Source organism: Pituophis catenifer, unplaced genomic scaffold, assembly GCF_029215685.1.
Source record: "Pituophis catenifer annectens isolate HBS135680 unplaced genomic scaffold, rPitCat1.0.hap2 SCAF_1, whole genome shotgun sequence".
Classification (NCBI taxonomy): domain Eukaryota; kingdom Metazoa; phylum Chordata; class Lepidosauria; order Squamata; family Colubridae; genus Pituophis; species Pituophis catenifer.
Genome location: NW_027256881.1, coordinates 353,063,160 through 353,080,196, shown reverse-complemented (window position 1 = coordinate 353,080,196; position 17,037 = coordinate 353,063,160). Strand labels below are relative to the sequence as shown.

General features: G+C 46.1%; 1 protein-coding gene across 1 annotated transcript in view; it reads left to right on the top strand.

Annotated features, from left to right (window-relative positions):
• The first annotated feature begins 2,545 nt into the window (after positions 1-2,545).
• The window catches only part of ATCAY (ATCAY kinesin light chain interacting caytaxin), a 55,470-nt gene continuing 40,978 nt past the window's right edge, over positions 2,546-17,037 (top strand). The window contains exon 1 of the mRNA XM_070939088.1: positions 2,546-2,622. Coding sequence (XP_070795189.1) covers positions 2,546-2,622 — 77 coding nt within the window. The remainder of the gene's footprint in view (positions 2,623-17,037) is intronic.

The following is a 17,037-nucleotide window of genomic DNA, read 5'->3' as shown; positions in this document are numbered from 1 at the left end:
GGCCAACTGGCCACGGCCAACTCATCATGGCCAACTTGCCATGGCCAACTCCCCATGACCCTCTCATCATGGGCAACTTGCAATGGGTAACTTGCCATGGCCAACTCATCATGGGCATCTTGCACTGGTCCATTCCCCATGACCCTCTCATCATGGGCAACTGGCCACGGCCAACGCGCTGGGGCCGACTCTCCGCAGGGCAAGGGCGAGGCCAATGCAAGGACTCAGTGGGATAGAACCGTTAGAGAAAGGGGGCCGGAGGAGGGAGCGAGCGAGAGGCGAAGGGCTTTCTTGTAGAGAAGGCGAGAGGCGGGGGGCTCTTCGGGGCTGCGCTCGTCCTCCTGCAGTTGCTGCTCAGCCCCTCGGCTGGCTCGGCAGGGCGGGGACGCGCACGGGGACGCGCACGGGGCTGCCTGCCTGCCTGCCTGCCGTGGCCGGGCTGAGCGCGGAGCATCCTCGGCGTCGGGAGCATCATCGGGAGCGGCCGCTTCCTTCCAGCCCGGGCATCGCCGCAGCCAAGGCGGGATGGGGGCCGCCGGGCCCGAGGGGCAGCCGCGCCTGCCGCCCAACGCCGCCTGACGACGCCCGGCTCGGTAAGGCGCGCTCCGGCCGCAGGGGGATCGGCCCGCCCGCCCGCCGAGGAGGGCCCGGGCTCCGGCCTCACCTGGGCACGCCTGGCCGCGCATCTGCCCAGCTCTCCAGAGGCGCTGGCGGGCTCGGCCTTCTTTCCTTCCACATTCCCTTCTTTCTCCCTCCCTCCTTCCCTCATTCCCTTCTTCCTTTCCCCTTCCTTCCTTTCTCCCTCCCTTTTCCTTCCCTCCCTCCCTTCGTTCCTTCCTTCCCTCCCTCTCTCCCATTTCCTTCCTTCCTTCATTCCTCTCTCCCTCCCTCCCTCCCTTTTTCCTTCCTTCCTTCCTTCCTTCCTTCCTTCCTTCCTTCCTTCCTTCCTTCCTTCCTCCCTCCCTCCCTCCCTTTTTCCTCCCTCCCTCCCTCCCTTTTTCCTCCCTCCCTTCTTCCCTTCTTCCCTCCCTTCTTTCCTTCCTTCCTTCCTTCCTTCCTTCCTCCCTCCCTCCCTTTTCCTCCCTCCCTTCTTCCCTCCCTCCCTTTCCTTCCTTCCTTCCTTCCTTCCTTCCTTCCTTCCTTCCTCCCTCCCTCCCTCCCTTCCTCCCTCCCTCCCTCCCTCCGCTGAGCCTTGCTTCTTCCACAGCCCCCCCCCTGCAGCCCAGGGTAGTCCCCCTTGCTGGCCATTCAGCCCGAAGGCCAAAGTAGCCTAATGCAGTGCCGTCTGACTTAGCCTGGCCCCTGGAGCTCATCCCTGTTGGGCGTTTTCCATTCAGGAAGCTACCTGCTCTGACTCAGCCCCAGCCGGGCCCCCTTCCCCCCCCCTTTTTTTTCTCATCTCTGTCTGTAAACTCTCCCCACCCTGAAAGTTGGGTGATGAGATGCTTATTTAAAGAAGAAAAAGGGGGAAAGATACCTGGGGAAAAAAACGTCCATTACAGACCAGGGGGTTGGACTAGAAGACCTCCGAGGTCCCTTCCAAGGCTTCTGTGTTCTGCCTGAACAAAACGCTTTGAGTCCCACCCACAAGCGGCAGCAATGAAAGAAAAAAAAAAAAAAGGCGAGGTCCCTGCATAAAAATGACAGAGGCCAGCAGATCCTGGACAGCCGTCAAAGCCAGCCAAGCTCTGCAACTGTCCAATTCGTGTTTTTCAGAGAGCTGCTTATTCATTCATGGCTCCCTTTTCTTCGTTTCCCAGAGAATCCGGTAGGAAGAAACTCTGTGGGGAATGCCTCCGCCGGAGAGCCACTCTCTGCAGGGCCTTCCTGGCCCCAGAACCAGCCTGACGGTGGGGGTCAGGAGGCTGGATTAGAACCCGGGTCCCCCACTTCCTTGGGGACTAATTCCACCCCAAAGCGCATTGTATCCAAGTCCCTGAGCGAGGACGTCTCTCCTTCAGCCCTTCTTTGCAGGCCGGACTTAGATTCATCATCATTTAAGGATGGGATACAGTCTGGGCAACTGAATGGAGCTGAGTGTTTTATTGGCCGGATGCCCTTCCTATCACCAATGTGGAGTTTTGTTCAGCACATACATTCTCATTGTGCCCAGAGAGAGAAATATCTGCCTCTACCTAGGATCGAACTCACAGCCTCTGGATTGTGAGGCGAGAGCTCCTCCTCTAGGCTCCTTTTGCAGGCTGGACTTAGATGATGCTAGCAATTTTTTTGGGGGGGGGGGCGGTTTCCAGGAAGCCTCCTTGTGGATGGCCTGTGCGGGGGGGGAGAGGAGGGGCTCCATTTCCTCTTGGGTCCTTTGATTCCAAAAGGAAGGATCAACTCTGCAGGGGAAATAAGCGAGAAATCGGAGATATTTTCTTGGCTTCGGAGCGTGTGATCCTTCGGGCGCAGGAAAAGCTCCAAAAAATCTGGAAAGAAAATCAAAACTTTTGGGGTAACAGAGGAGCTTTTTCGGGTCTCTGTTGTTCTCTCAAAGTCTGGCGCCTCCTTTCCACAGGTGAGGGGACTTTCCAGCGAAGGCAACATGGGCACCACGGAAGCCACGCTGCGGATGGACAACGTGGAGGTCAAGGAAGAGTGGCAGGACGAGGACTTCCCCAGGTTGGTGCTCGCCGGGGGGGGGAGGGGAAGGAGTTGCTGCCCCCTTCTTCCCAGAGAAGGAAAGCCTGGAAGTGCCATCCCAAAGTGGGGGTGAGGTTGGGGGCTGTCATTCCAGGCCACTGGGCCCCCCATCACTCGGGGGGGCCAACAAGGCATTTCCTTCGAGTTTCTTTGGGCCACGGAGATTTTTCTCCCTCGCCTTCTGCTTTTGAGATGGTCTCGATCTCGGTGCTCTGGCAAAAGGAGCGTCCTGCCCTCCATCCCTCGGAACCACGAGGACTGGAAACCTGGGTGGGAAAAATAATGTTTCGGAGACACTGAATTGCGACCGGTGGTTACTCATGGGACAAATGGTGTGGACAGCTGCGAGGGAATGTTTTGGCCTGGGTGCTGGTCTGCCCACTGGAGTTTCAGATAGATAGATAGATAGATAGATAGATAGATAGATAGATAGATAGATAGATAGATAGATAGATGATAGATAGACAGACAGACAGACAGACATAGATGATAGAGATAGATAGATAGATTATAGATTGATAGATACAGATGATAGATAGATAGATAGATAGATAGATAGATAGATAGATAGACATGATAGATAGATAGACAGACAGATAGATAGACATAGACACAGATGATAGAGATAGATAGTCAGATAGACATAGATAGATGATAGATATAGATAGATAGACACATATAGATAGATAGATAGATAGATAGATAGATAGATAGATAGATAGATATAGATGACAGATAGATAGAAAGATAGATAGATATAGATAATACACAGACAGATGATAGATAGAGATAGACATGATAGATAGACAGAAAGACAGACAGACAGACAGATAGACATAGACGCAGATGATAGAGATAGATAGTCACATAGATAGATGATAGATATAGATAGATAGACACATATAGATAGATAGATAGATAGATAGATATAGATGACAGATAGATAGAAAGATAGATAGATATAGATAATACACAGACAGATGATAGATATAGACATGATAGATAGACAGAAAGACAGACAGACAGATAGACATAGACGCAGATGATAGAGATAGATAGATAGACATAGATGATAGATAGATATAGATAGACACAGAGATAGATAGATAGGTAGATTAGATAGATAGACAGACAGATAGATAGACACAGATGATAGATATAGATAGATAGATAAGAAGATAGATAGATAGATAGATAGATAGATAGATAGATAGATAGATGATAGATTCAAAGAGATTTCAATAGATAGATATAGATGATGGATGGATGGATAGATGGATGGATAGGGGGAGAGAGAGAGAGGAAAATAGGAGTAGGCAGGGGTACTGCACATGTTCGCATTGAGTTATTTGTAAAAATAATAAAAGGGGGATACAGATGAATGAGCGAATGAACGAACGAATGAATGAATGAACAAATGAATAAATGAATGAATTTCGCTTACCGCTTTGGCCAGAGGCTTCCAACAACAATCTCCGAAACCATAATCCACACCTGGAGTTCAGGCCAACCATCCAGAGGTTGATCTGCAGACATCCTGGCAGAGAAATTGCTGATTGCAGGCAGGAAGCTTGATGTTCACATTGTTTGGGCAGCTGTTTTGTTTTTTTTTCTTCTTCATGTTTTTTTCACGGTTAGGATTGAACGGCTTCCCTTTCGTAATCTATTTGACGGCTGTGTTTTTTTTTTTTTTGGTTGTTGTTGAGAAGGAAATCTTTGATTAATAATGACGCTGGAAACGAACTGATTGCAGGTCGGAAATGTTTCTTTTCTCTGATGTATTTGGGACTCCAGCTAGAATGATTATGCCCTGGTCTGGCTGCCTGTTACAGATAGTCCTCGACCTTATAACCGTTCATTTAGTGACCATTTGAAGTGACAACGACACTTATTCACACTTATGACCGTTGCAGAATGGTGACTTTATTTATTTACTTATTGGTTCGATTTATATGCTGCCCTTCTCCGGAGACTCAGGGCGGCTTACAATGCGTTAAGCAATAGCCTTCATACTTTTGTATATACCTGCTTAGTAGGGCTTTGCCCCCCCCCCCAGCGGTGTTCTTTTTTATACAAAGTCAGCTTATTTGCCCCCACAATCCGGCTCCTCATTTTACCTACCTCGAAAGGATGGAAGGCTGAATCAACCTTGAGCCTGGTGAGATTTGAACTTGCAATAATTGCAGGCAGCTGGTGCTACTTAACAGCACTTTAGTCTGCTGCGCCACCAAGGCTCTTATCAAGACTTGATCAAAATTTGGGCTGCCTCACATTTATGATGGTTGCAGTGTCCTGCGGTCACTATTTGTAGCCTTCCCTAGCCGGCTTCCGACAAGCCCTTAATAGGGGAAGCTGGATTCGTTTAACAACCGTGTGATTCACTTAACGATTGCAAGGAGCCACTGTGGCAAAACAGGTCGCAAACGGAGCAAAACAACTCCCTTAACAACTGCTGTGCGTAGGAGTGGACATTTTGGGCTCAGTTGTGGCTTGTGAGCCAAGGACTACCTATATTGTTGATGCTTTCTTGTTTATTAGCAAGAGTGTTTGCACAATTGTCTTTCAGCTATCATAACGAGGGTTTGATCTCGGTTGGAATTCCAGGAAATTCAGAATTCGGGCACCTTGATAGGAAAAAAAAAATAAAAATAAAAATTAAGGAACAGCATACAATGAAACAGGCCCGCATTGTCGGTCTAGTTGGCTGTTGGGCAACCTGGACTGTATCAAAAAGGACTTTTTTTTCACTTTTGGCAGGATTCTTAGAAAAGATCCACAGGGAGCCTCTGTTCTCTGGACAGTAGATCCTCTGTCCAGGGGCAGCTGCCGGAGCAGACAGACGGTTGAAGCAATCTGTGTGTGGGGTTTTTTTCCCCCCCTGGATTTGAACACTGTCTCTGGAAGTCACAGCTGCAGAGGAGGTTGGTCTGATGACTGGACCCACTCATAAATGACTCAGATGAGGGAATAGATCTGCATCAAAATTGCAGATGATAGTAAGCTGGCAGGAGTAGCTAGCACCCCAGAAGACAAGCTCGGGATCCAAAAAGATCTTGGCAGAGTTGAACAATGGGCCTTATCCAAAGAAATGCAATTTAATGTGGAGGAAAGCAAGGGTTTACACCTGGGCAGGAAAAAGCCAAAAGGGACAAGTACAGATTAGGTGAAACTTGGCTCAAAAACAGAAACTGAGACAAGAACCTTGGAGTCCTAATAGATGATCCCTTCAACATGAGCCAGCCGTGTGCGGCAGCAGCCAAAAAAGCCGAGACGATCCTGGGTTGCATAAACAGAGGCAGAGAATCAAAATCACGTGAAGCCTTAGTACCACTTTATAGTAAGGCCACAGCTGGAATACGGCATCCAGTTTTGGTCCCCACATTACGAAAAAGATGAGACGTTGGGGAAAAAAAGTGCAGAGAAGAGCAGCTAAAGACCTGGAGACTAAGACATATGAGGAATGGCTACAGGAATTGTGTTTGGCTAGTCTAGTGAAGAGAAGGACCAGGGGGGGGGGGACATAATAGTAGTCTTCCAGGATTTGAGGGCCTGCCCAAAAGAGGAGGGGGGGGGGTGTCAAGCGATTCTCCAAAGGCAGGAGAAGAAGCAACGGATGGAAACTAATCAAGGAGAGAAGCAACCTGGAATTGAGGAGAAACTTCCTAACGGTGAGAACAATTAACCTGTGGAACTACTTGACACCAGAATATTGCATCCAATTTTAGTTGCCACAATATAAGAAAAGATGTTGAGACTCTAGAAAGACTGCAGAGAAGGGCAACAAAGATGATGAGCATAAGCGGACAAGTATTCCTAGATTTGCAACGGTTTATTTAGTAACCATTCAAAGTTGGCCCAAAGGTGTTTTTTCAGAAGGCAACTGCACTTTCTTGTTTGCAGATGACCAGCTGTCTGCAAGGAATATAAATCCTTCCATTCCCCAGGATCCTGTCAGAGCTGAAGAAGCTTCTCGGATGAGAAGTGAAATGTCTTCAAAAGAAAAAACAAAGTCCATCTGCCTCCTGAAAAAAACACCTTTGGGACAACCATCTCATCGTGGGCACCCTTTTTTTGAACTGTTACCATCTGGCAGACGGTACAGGACAATAAAAACACATAGGACACATAGGCTGAAAAACAGCTTCTATCCCAAGGAAGTAACTATTTTGAATTCTACTGTATAATGCAGTATTAGCGCAATATCAGGGGTTTTCAATTCAATTGTATAGAATGTGAAGGATGTGTGTTTGTGTTTTTATTTTTATAATTATAACGTACACCAAAGATGGCATTTAATTTTGTTGTACGAGGTGCAATGACAATAAAGTAAACTAAACTAAACTATCACCTAGATCTGAGAATCTCTACAGACATTCAAAGCTGGAAACAGAAACAGAAATAACAGAGTTGGAAGGGACCTTGGAGGTCATCTAGTCCAACCCTCCCTTCCCAAGCAGGAGACCCTCCACCATTTCTGACAGAGGGCAGTCCAGTCTCTTCTTGAAAGCCTCCAGTAATGAAGCTCCCACAATTTCTGAAGGCAACTTCTGTTCCGTGGGTTGATGGTTCTCCCTGTCAGAAAATTTCTCCTTATTTCCAGGTTGAATCTCTCCTTGTTCAGTTTCCATCCATTCTTCCTTGTCTGGCCTTCAGGTGCTTTGGAAAATAGCTTGACCCCCGTCCTCCTCTCTGTGGCAGCCCCTCAAATATTGGAAGACTGCTATCATGTCTCCCCTGGTCCTTCTCTTCACTAGACCAGCCAGGCCCAGTTCCTGCAACCGTTCATCGTATGTTTTAGCCTCCAATCCCCTCATCATCCTGGTTGCTCTTCTCTGCACTTTTTCTAGAGTCTCAGCATCTTTTTTTGTAGTCTGGTGACCAAAACTGGATGCAGTTTTCTAGGTGTGGTCTTACTAAGGCTTTATAGGGTGGTATTAGTACCTCTCTTGATCTTGATTGTATCCCTCTGTTAATTCAATTTAAGATTGCATTGTCTTTTTTGGCTGCCGCTGCACACTCTTGACTCATATTTAACTGATTGTCCACTACGACTCCCAGATCTCTCTCACAGTCACTGCTATTAAGCCCGGTTTCCCCCAGTCTCTATGTGTCCTTTTGGTTTTTCTTCCCCAAGGGTAAGATTTTCCTTTTCTCTACGTTGAATTTAATTTGTTAGAGAGGGTTCAAGTCTGTTCGGATCGTTTTGGATCCTGAGCTTATCTTCTGGGGTGTTGGCTATTCCTGCCAGCTTGGTGTCATCTGCAGATTTGATGAGTTCCCCTTCTATTCCTTCATCTAAGTCATTTTTGAAGACGTTGAAGAGTTCTGGGTCCAAGGTGGAGCCTTATGGTACCCAGAGGTGGGTTTCAGCAGGTTCTGACCAGTTCTGGAGAACCGGTAGCGGAAATTTTGAGTAGTTCGGAGAACCGGTAGTAAAAATTCTGACTGGCCCCCATCTATTCTCTGCCTCCCAAGTCCCAGCTGATCGGGAGGAAATGGGGATTTTGCAGTAACCTTCCCCTGCCACGCCCACCAAACCACTCCCACCAAGCCACACCACGCCCACCAAGCCATGCCCACAGAACCAGTAGTAAAAGATTTTGAATCCCACCACTGGTGGTACCCCACTGCTTACTTCTTTCCATGTTGACGTAGTGCCATTAAGGCCATTAAGTTACAACGGCACTGAAAAAAGTGAGTTATAACAATTTTTCACACTTGCAACCATTATAGCATCCCCCGTGGACACATTTGGCAACTGACTCTTATTTACGACGGTTTCAGTATGTTGTGGAATAATTAGACCAACACAACTTTCCTAGGTTAGTCAGATAAAGTATATTGCGCAATAGGTTCAGAGCCAGTTTGTACATGAAGCTGTGAACAAAGACAGAACTTAGTTACAATGGTTTTATACCCTTCTAAGACAAAGGATTCTGTTAACTCAGCAGTTTTATCATTGCAGGCATTCGTTACATTAAATGACATTTTTCTAATTACAAAGTTTGTTACATTATCTTTGCTAAACAGTCATAATTCTTCTTGTAAATCACTGAAGCATAGATTCAAATGATCTCTTGTTGATATTTCATGTGGTCATCCTTGGTCTCTTTTAACCTTCAAACTGTATATCACCAAATGTCTTTATCTCTGACAACTGAGGGGCCCCTCTTGTAGAATGTTTCTACTTCAAAGGAATTTCTCATTATCTTTGTACTGTTTCAACTGGATATAATTGCTTCTCTCAAACAAGCACATTTTCTTTCTTACAATACTATGAATAAAGAGGGCCCTTCAGTGATCATCTAGCTGGACCCGCATTACCTACATTAAGTATGCCGGGGGTCAGGCGATCGCCTTCTGCCACCTTCTGACAAGCGAAACCAGATTCACTCGGCAACCAAGGTTACTAACATAACAACCACAGAGACTCACTTAAAAGCACGGCAGGAAAGGTCATAAAACGAGGCAGAACTCAACTGTCTCGCTTAGCAACGGAGGTTTGAGGCTCAGTTGTGGTGGTAAGTCAAGGACTGCTTGCGTTCCTATGGCCAAGGGATGATTATGAATCTAACTCTCTCCGCAGACAGGACGGGGAAAAAAAATAAATAAATTAGAAATAAAACAGAGGGGTTCAAGACCTGTGATTTTTCACAGAGCGGTCATGACGGGAGTGAAATTGCTGGCTCTTTATAAACAACACCTTGAATAAACAGCTGCAGGATTCGGCTTGGGTTTTGCTTCCTGGTACATAATCCCTGTTAGAAAGGATGGGAACTGACCAAGGAGAGATTCAACCTGGAAATAAGGAGAAATTTCCTGACAAGGAGAACAATCAACCCATGGAACAGAAGTTGCCTTCGGAAGTTGTGGGAGCTTCATCCCTGGAAGCTTTTAAGAAGAGACCGGACTGCCATTGGTCAGCAATGGTGTAGCGTCTCCTGTTTTGGGGGAGAGAGGTTGGAGTAGATGACCTCCAAGGTCCCTCCCAACTCTGTTAATCTGTGAATCTGCAGTGTGGAGGCTCTTGGTCTGAGGAAGAGAGCAAGAAGGATGTGAGCTTAAGCAAGCAGGGGACGGAGGCAGAGACCTCTCAGGTTGCTTGTCAGCTCCTGACGTCACCGTGATGCTTCAGGTTGGGATGCACGGAGCATGCTCAGTGAGGCTGCCAGAGGTGACTCATGCAAGGCTCCATCTACGGACGGGAGGAGAGAGCATCATATGATCGCAACAGCCCAGTGTGGGGAGGGGATCAGCTGAATCGTAGTGGAAGGAGAGTAAAAGGGAGGGAAGGAGCAAGGCAGCAAATGAAAGAGAGCAGGGAAGAAAATCCGAGACGGGGAAATCACTCCCCGCAACGTCTTCTTCTTCTAAAGCCTTGACAAGGAGAAAGTCTCCTTCATTTCTCACCTTTCAATGTTTGCACAAAGGGCTGCTCTCCTCTCACCGTTGGCGTGGAAGAATGGAGGCCACTTTAAAAAAAAAAAAATTTTGGGGTGGTGGTGAGGGAATCCCCCTATCTCCCTAAACAACATCATAGAATAACAGAGTTGGAAGGGTCCTTGAGGGTCATCTAGTCCAACCCCCTGCTCAAGGAGGAAACCCTACACCACTTCAGACAAACGGTTGTCCAATCTCTTCTTAAAAACTTCCAGTGTTGGAGCATTCACAACTTCTGGTGGCAAGCGGTTCCACTGATTAATTGTTCTCACTGTTAGGAAGCGTCTCCTTAGCTCCAAGTTGCTTCTCTCCTTGATGAGTTTCCATCCTTTGCTTCTTGTCCTGCCTTCAGGTGCTTTGGAGAATAGATTGACCCGCCCCCCTCTTCTTTGGGGCAGCACCTCTAATATCGGATCACTGCTATCATGTCACCCCAAATCCTTCTTTTCACTAACTAGACATACCCAATTCCTGCAACTGTTCTTCAACAGAAGAGAACAGAACAGAACAGAAGAACAGAGTAGGAAGGGACCTTGGAGGTCATCTAGTCCAACCCCTTGCCCAAGCAGGAGACCCTACCCCATTTCTGACCGATGGCAGTCCAGTCTCTTCTTGACAGCTTCCAGGGATGAAGCTCCCACAACCTCTGAAGGCAACTTCTGTTCCATGGGTTGATTGTTCTCACGGTTAGAAAAACTTCTCCTTATTTCCAGGTTGAATCTCTCCTTGTTCAGTTTCCATCCATTCTTCCTTGTCTGGCCTTCAGGTGCTTTGGAAAATAGCTTGACCCCCTCCTCTCTGTGGCAGCCCCTCAAATATTGGAAGATGCTATCATGTCTCCTCTGGTCCTTCTCTTCCCTAGACTAGCCAGGCCCAGTTCCTACAACCGTTCATCGCATGTTTTAGCCTCCAGTCCCCTCATCATCCTGGTTGCTCTTCTCTGCACTTTTTCTAGAGTCTCAACCTCTTTTTTATAGTGTGGTGGTGACCAAAACTGACTCTCCATATTCCAATTGTGGCCATCATACTTCTTATGATCTTGATTCTGTTCTCGGTAACTTTAAGACAAGCGGACTTCAACCCCCAGAATTCATGGCTGGCTGGGGAATTCTGGGAGTTGAAGTCCCACTCAAAGGTTTGAAAACCCTTCCTTTAAAAAAGAAGGAAGAATTCAATGCAGGGGTGAAATCTAAAATTTGTTACCACCGGTTCTCTGGGCGTGGCTTGGTGGGGGTGTGCGTAATGTGACTGGGTGAGCGTGGCCAACTTTTTTTTTAATTTTTAAAAGCATTTTTTCCGCAACCTTAAGAGGTTGCAGAAAAAAAATGCTTTTAGAAGCCTCTGACGATCAGGCAACTCAGCTGGGATCGCCAGAGGCTTTTAAAGGCATTTTTTTTTCCTACAGCCTCTTCGGCCGAAGGCGTTGCAGAAAAAAATGCTTTTAAAAGCCTCTGACAATCCCAGCTGAGCCGCGCAATCATCAGAGACTTTTTTTTTTTTTTTACTTTTAAAAGCATTTTTTTCGGCCAAAGAGGTTGTAGAAAAAATGCTTTTAAAAGTAAAAAAAAAAAAAAAAGCCTCTGATGATCCTGCAGCTCAGCTGGGCATGGGGGAGGGGGGGGGGGCGCAGAGTTTTTTGCTACCGGTTCTCCGAACCACCCGCCGCCATCGCTACCGGATCGGGCGATCCGGTCCGAACCAGGAGCATTTCACCCCTGATTCAATGTCTATTTGTTATGTGACACCTTCTCCCCTTGGGTGCAGGCGTGTAAACACTGACGCCAGCGTGAAACTGCCTTTTGTCCCTGTTCTAAAGATAGCAGAATGAAGTAAACCTATTTTCGTGATATATACCAAGCCTCAGCTTCCAGAGGAGGCTTTCCCCCCCCTATAATCTAACTAAATCCACTGATTATTTTCCTTCGGTCGGCTCAGAGGTTCAGGCATGGCCATGGCCTCCAGCTTTGTGCAAAATGGGCTCTAGTCTTTCCTGCTTAATTCGAAAAAATGCCCGGCCTTCTTTCGATCAGAGGCATTTGAGGACAGGAGAGCTTTCGATAAGGAGATTTCCTCGCCGAAAAGCTAAGCGGAGGAGCCCTTAGTGATTCTAGCAACTGCTAACTTTTCCAAGGCGAGCCTGATTTTTAGTAAGGCCAAAATATTCAGCTTCTTGCGTCCAGCCATGGAGTGTAAGACGCTTGAAATTTTGCTTTTGTTGGTAAGGGGCTCCCAGAAGTGGGTTTTACAGAATTTTACCACCGGTTCGCCACGCACTGAAAATGTGAGTGTGCGCGCGGCCACGCTCGCTTTGCTCTCACATGCACCTTTCACACATGCGCATCAGTGGTGAAATGTAAAATTTGTTACTACCGGTTCTGTGGGCGTGGCTTGGTGGTGGCGGGGGTAATGTGACTGCGTGGGCGTGGCCAACTTTTTTTAAAAAAAAAACTTTTAAAAGCATTTTTTCTACAACCTCTTCGGCTGAAGAGGTTGTTAAAAAGAAATGCTTTTAAAAGCCTCTGACGATCCCAGCTGAGCTGGGGGATCATCAGAGGCTTTTGTTTTCTTTTAAAAGCATTTTTTTGCTTTTTTTTTTTTTTTTGAAAAACTTTTAAATTCCAGAATAAAGAAGATTAGTTGGAGAGAATTAGAAAGAGAACGGTTGCAAGAATTGAGTATGGCCAGTCTAGAGAAAAGGAGGACTGTGGGGGGGGGGCATGATAGCAGGATTCCGGTATTTGAGGGGCTGCCCCCAAAGAGGGGGGGGGTCAATTTATTTTTCAAAGCACCAGAGAGCAAGAAGAACAACGGATGGAAACTAATCAAGGAGAGAAGAAACCTGGAATTAAGGAGAAACTTCCTGACAGTGAGGACAATTAATCAGCGGAACAGCTTGCCACTGTAAGTTAGAGACTGGGCAGTCCCTTGTCTGAAATGGTAGAGGGTCTCCTGCTTGAGGAAGTGGTTGAACTAGAAGACCTCCAAAGTCCCTTCCAGCCCTATTCTGATTCTAAAATCCCCACCAGCTTTAAGATGGTTCATTGACTTCTCTGGAGTCACTCAGAGGACTAGAAACATGTTTTTTTTCCCTTTGGTTTTGATTGAGCCCCTCGATACGAGATGGCTTCAGGGATGTTCTTTAAATAGCCGCAGTTTCTTCCAGCATTCTGTGACTGGTTTATAGGCAGGAAAGTGGGATAGAAATAGCAAATAAAAAAAATGAATCATTATTTAGTCATAATCTCTCTCTTTCTCTCTCTCTCTCTCTCTCTCTCTCTCTCTCTCTCTCTCTCTCTCTCTCTCTCTCTCTCTCATTCTCCCCTCCTCATCTGACAATAAAATCTATGCTGTAAATAGGGCACAAACCAATTAGGGAGTGTTTGTGAAAGTATTTACACATTAATTAAATAATTGAAGTTTTGACACAAGATAATATTTGTAACTCAAGGTTGTCCTGTTAGGTCCTTGCACGTCCCCATGATTCATCTTCTTTTAAGGACCCCATAATCCCTTGCAGGGTTGAGTCTGGGCAACTGAATGGAGCTAGCAGAGTATTTTAATGGCCGGTTGCTCTTCCTGTCGCCAATGAGGAGTTTTATTCAGCAGATATATTCTCATTGTGCCCAGAGAGAGAGAGAGAAATATCTGCCTCTACCTAGGATTGAACTCACAGCCTCCTGATTGTGAGGCGAGAGCTCCACCTCTAGGCCATCGCATCACTCGCACGTCCCCACGGTGTTCCGATTTTTGTTGCCAATGTGCAAGACAGAGCATTTGTTAGTTGAGATTTGGAGTTGCCAATTGGAGTCCTCATTTTACTGACCTTGGAAGGAAAAGAAGGCTGACTCAACCTTGAGCTGGTCAGGATCAAACTGCCGAACTGCTGGCACCCGGCAGTCAGCAGAAGTAGCCTGCAGTACCGCTTTCTAACCACTGCGCCACCGCGGCTCCTTATGGATGACTGAATGAGTGGATGGATCTTTAGAGGTTTCTGTGACTTTGAAGTTTGAACTCTTCTGGGGATTGTGCAATGAAGAGTCATTTGTGTCTTTCGCTAAATGGTAGTGGGTTAATCTTAATACATCTGTTGTGGTCCATCAGTGGCCTGTGCAGTTAGTAGCTGATTCCGACAGCGAGGAGGCTGGTGCGGTGCTGCGCCAGCAGCCTGTGCAGCTGGCACTCAAGTCAGACAGTGAGGAGGCTGGAGAAGATGTGGTGCCAGAGGCGGGGATTCAGCCAGGGCCTTCAGAACCTCCAGAAGCTCCCACAAGTGAAGAGGACGAAGAGGAGGAGCCTCTTCTTGATGCACGGGCGCGCAGAGCTGCCAAAAGGCAGGAGTGGCTCCTCAGGAGGAGGTCTCCTCAAGAGTAAGGCTTGGGGCTAATTGGCCACTCCCCTAGCCTATTTAAGGAAGGACAACCACTGATGCAATTTGCAGGAAACAACTTCGTTCATATTCCTTCGCGTCTTGATTCCAGAAACGTTTGATTCAGCTCTTGTTTCTCTCTTGTCAGTTTTCCTGCAAATTGCTTCTGGGCATTCTGCCAACCACAGTCAGATTACGGTTATCTGAAATACTGTGCCTCAGAATTGAGTTATTATTCTTTGGATTCTTGTCGGCTGTTAATGAAGTTAAATTAACAGCCCTTGTTCAGAGAAAACTGATTTAAACTGTTCTTGTGTTCGAACAACTACTAAGAAAGCTCATTAGTAAACTAAGGTTTATACGGACTTTGTGTGTGCTGCGTTCTCTGGGGTCCGTAGCTGGAAAAGGTCCTAAAAGGTCCTGTCCTGTCCTTCTTAATCCCATCACCCTGGAGCCGAAGATGTTTCGTTTATGAATAGATCGGCCCGGTTTTCTTAATTCATTAATGTGAGATGTAAATGCCTTATTCCCTAATGTGTAAATAATGTATATATGGGACATTGGGGGTTAACTTATTCTTTGGTTCCTAATGTATTCACAATTCACCACTCCCATTCTTGGCTCCACCCCTTGTATATATAAGGAGCCACCTTCACCATTTTCTTGGCTTCTATCTGTGAATATTCAGTGAATATAGAATGCCTGTTATAATTAAAGAGAAATATATTTAAACCTCTAACTCTTATTATCATTATTGAGTCTGATCCTGAAAATATTGCAACAATCTGGTAGCAGAGGATGGTTAATTGACTCAATAAATACTTAAAGATGTCTAAGAAAGATAGGCCCAACACCAGGGCCTACAGCAAAGAAATAGAAACTGAACAAGAAATAATCAACGAATCCACAAACGCGATTTCGAGAGAATCCGAAGAATACACCACTGAAGAAGAAGAACTAATAAATGAAAATAATGACCAGGAGGAAATCGAAATAGAAAATAACGAACTCAGGTCAGAGATATTAAAACTATTAAAAAGCCAGAAGAATGATGAAAGCCTCATCGCGAATCTCCAAGAAATGCTGAAAAACAGCGGAGCAGCGAGAGAGAAAAACATTGCTAAAGAGAAACCCAAAGACCAAAAAACTGTGAGTGATATGACTACAGAGAAAGTTGTTATGAAAAAGAAAAGATGTGATCCCGCGCGAAATTTTGAATGGCAGCCATCTTGGTTCCAACAAGCCTCCAAAGTGAGCGAAGCAGAGCCAATCAAAATGCTCAGTTCAAAATTTCTGGCGCGAAAAACGTTATCAGACAACGAAAGCGAAAAGGAAGATTCAAACTCTTCAGAAGAACCAGAATCAGAAAGCGAAGACGACTTAACGAAATCCCAAGTAAAGTCAGCAATGAAGACGCTTTTTGCTGCATTTGGGCCAAAATTAAAAATTTCCAAAGCAACAACGAAGAAGCTAGAGAACGAGCCGATACCTCAAGACCTGCACGCTCCCATCCTGACTTCGAGAGCGACGACACCCGAGCCCAGAGAGCCATGTCGATTCCGCCCTACACCGCAGACCGGATCAAGTACCAACGCACACAAAAGAAAGAGAAGAGCAGTCGCCGCCATCAAAACTCCTAAAACCGAGCCAGAAACCGACTCGTCTGAAGAGGAGCGGAGCGAGCGAGCTGCAATGGAGAGAACCTTCCACGACGACGCCAAAGAAGAAATGAGCAACGCGCATGTGCGAAACTACGTAGGCGGTCCGGAAAGACTTGAACTGGCCAGAGAACCGCGCAGACTCGTTGCGAGCATCCCCATACCGTTTTGCAATTTCCTGCACTTGCGAGACCACGGACTACCTCAGGTTGTAAGTAATGAACAAAATAATGTGGGAAACTTACCCAGTGACTTCCCAAAACTTAGAATTGATGGCATTAATTTGCAAGAATGGTATCAACAGCTCCAGGTTGTCTTTATGAAAGAAAATTTACTATTCTTTATCACTAGTCCTCCAAGAAGACCTTGGACTTTAAAAATAGATTGTTTACATCATAGAGCATTTTTCTTAATAATATCTAGCGTGTCTCCTGCAATGTATCATAGCATCAAACCAAACCTGACTGTTTCAGAAATAATTCAATGCATGTTTAATCTGTTTCACAGCGATAGTGTAGCTACCACTACAAGAATGTCTAAGGATTTCTTTTCTTCCAGAGTAAAACCAGGGGTTTCCATAAGTGAGCATTTGATATCTCTAAACAAAATAAGAGCTGAGCTGCATTTGAGGGGGGAAGTGATTTCAGATCAAACAATGAAAAGTGTTATTATCAATTCACTTGATTCATCATGGGATAGTTTTATGTCACACTTAGACACCATCAATCTTGGATATTTATCCATAGAAAGTCTATCTAACAAGTTGATAGCAGAAGACAATTCAAGAAAAAATCGTTCCAGCAATCACACAGAACACAAATCTTTTAGGAAGGTAGCTTTCCAGGAAAAATACAATGAAGCTTTTAAATGCCATAATTGTGGGTCCAGGGAACACAATAGAAGAGACTGTCCCAAAATCCCAAAGGAGAG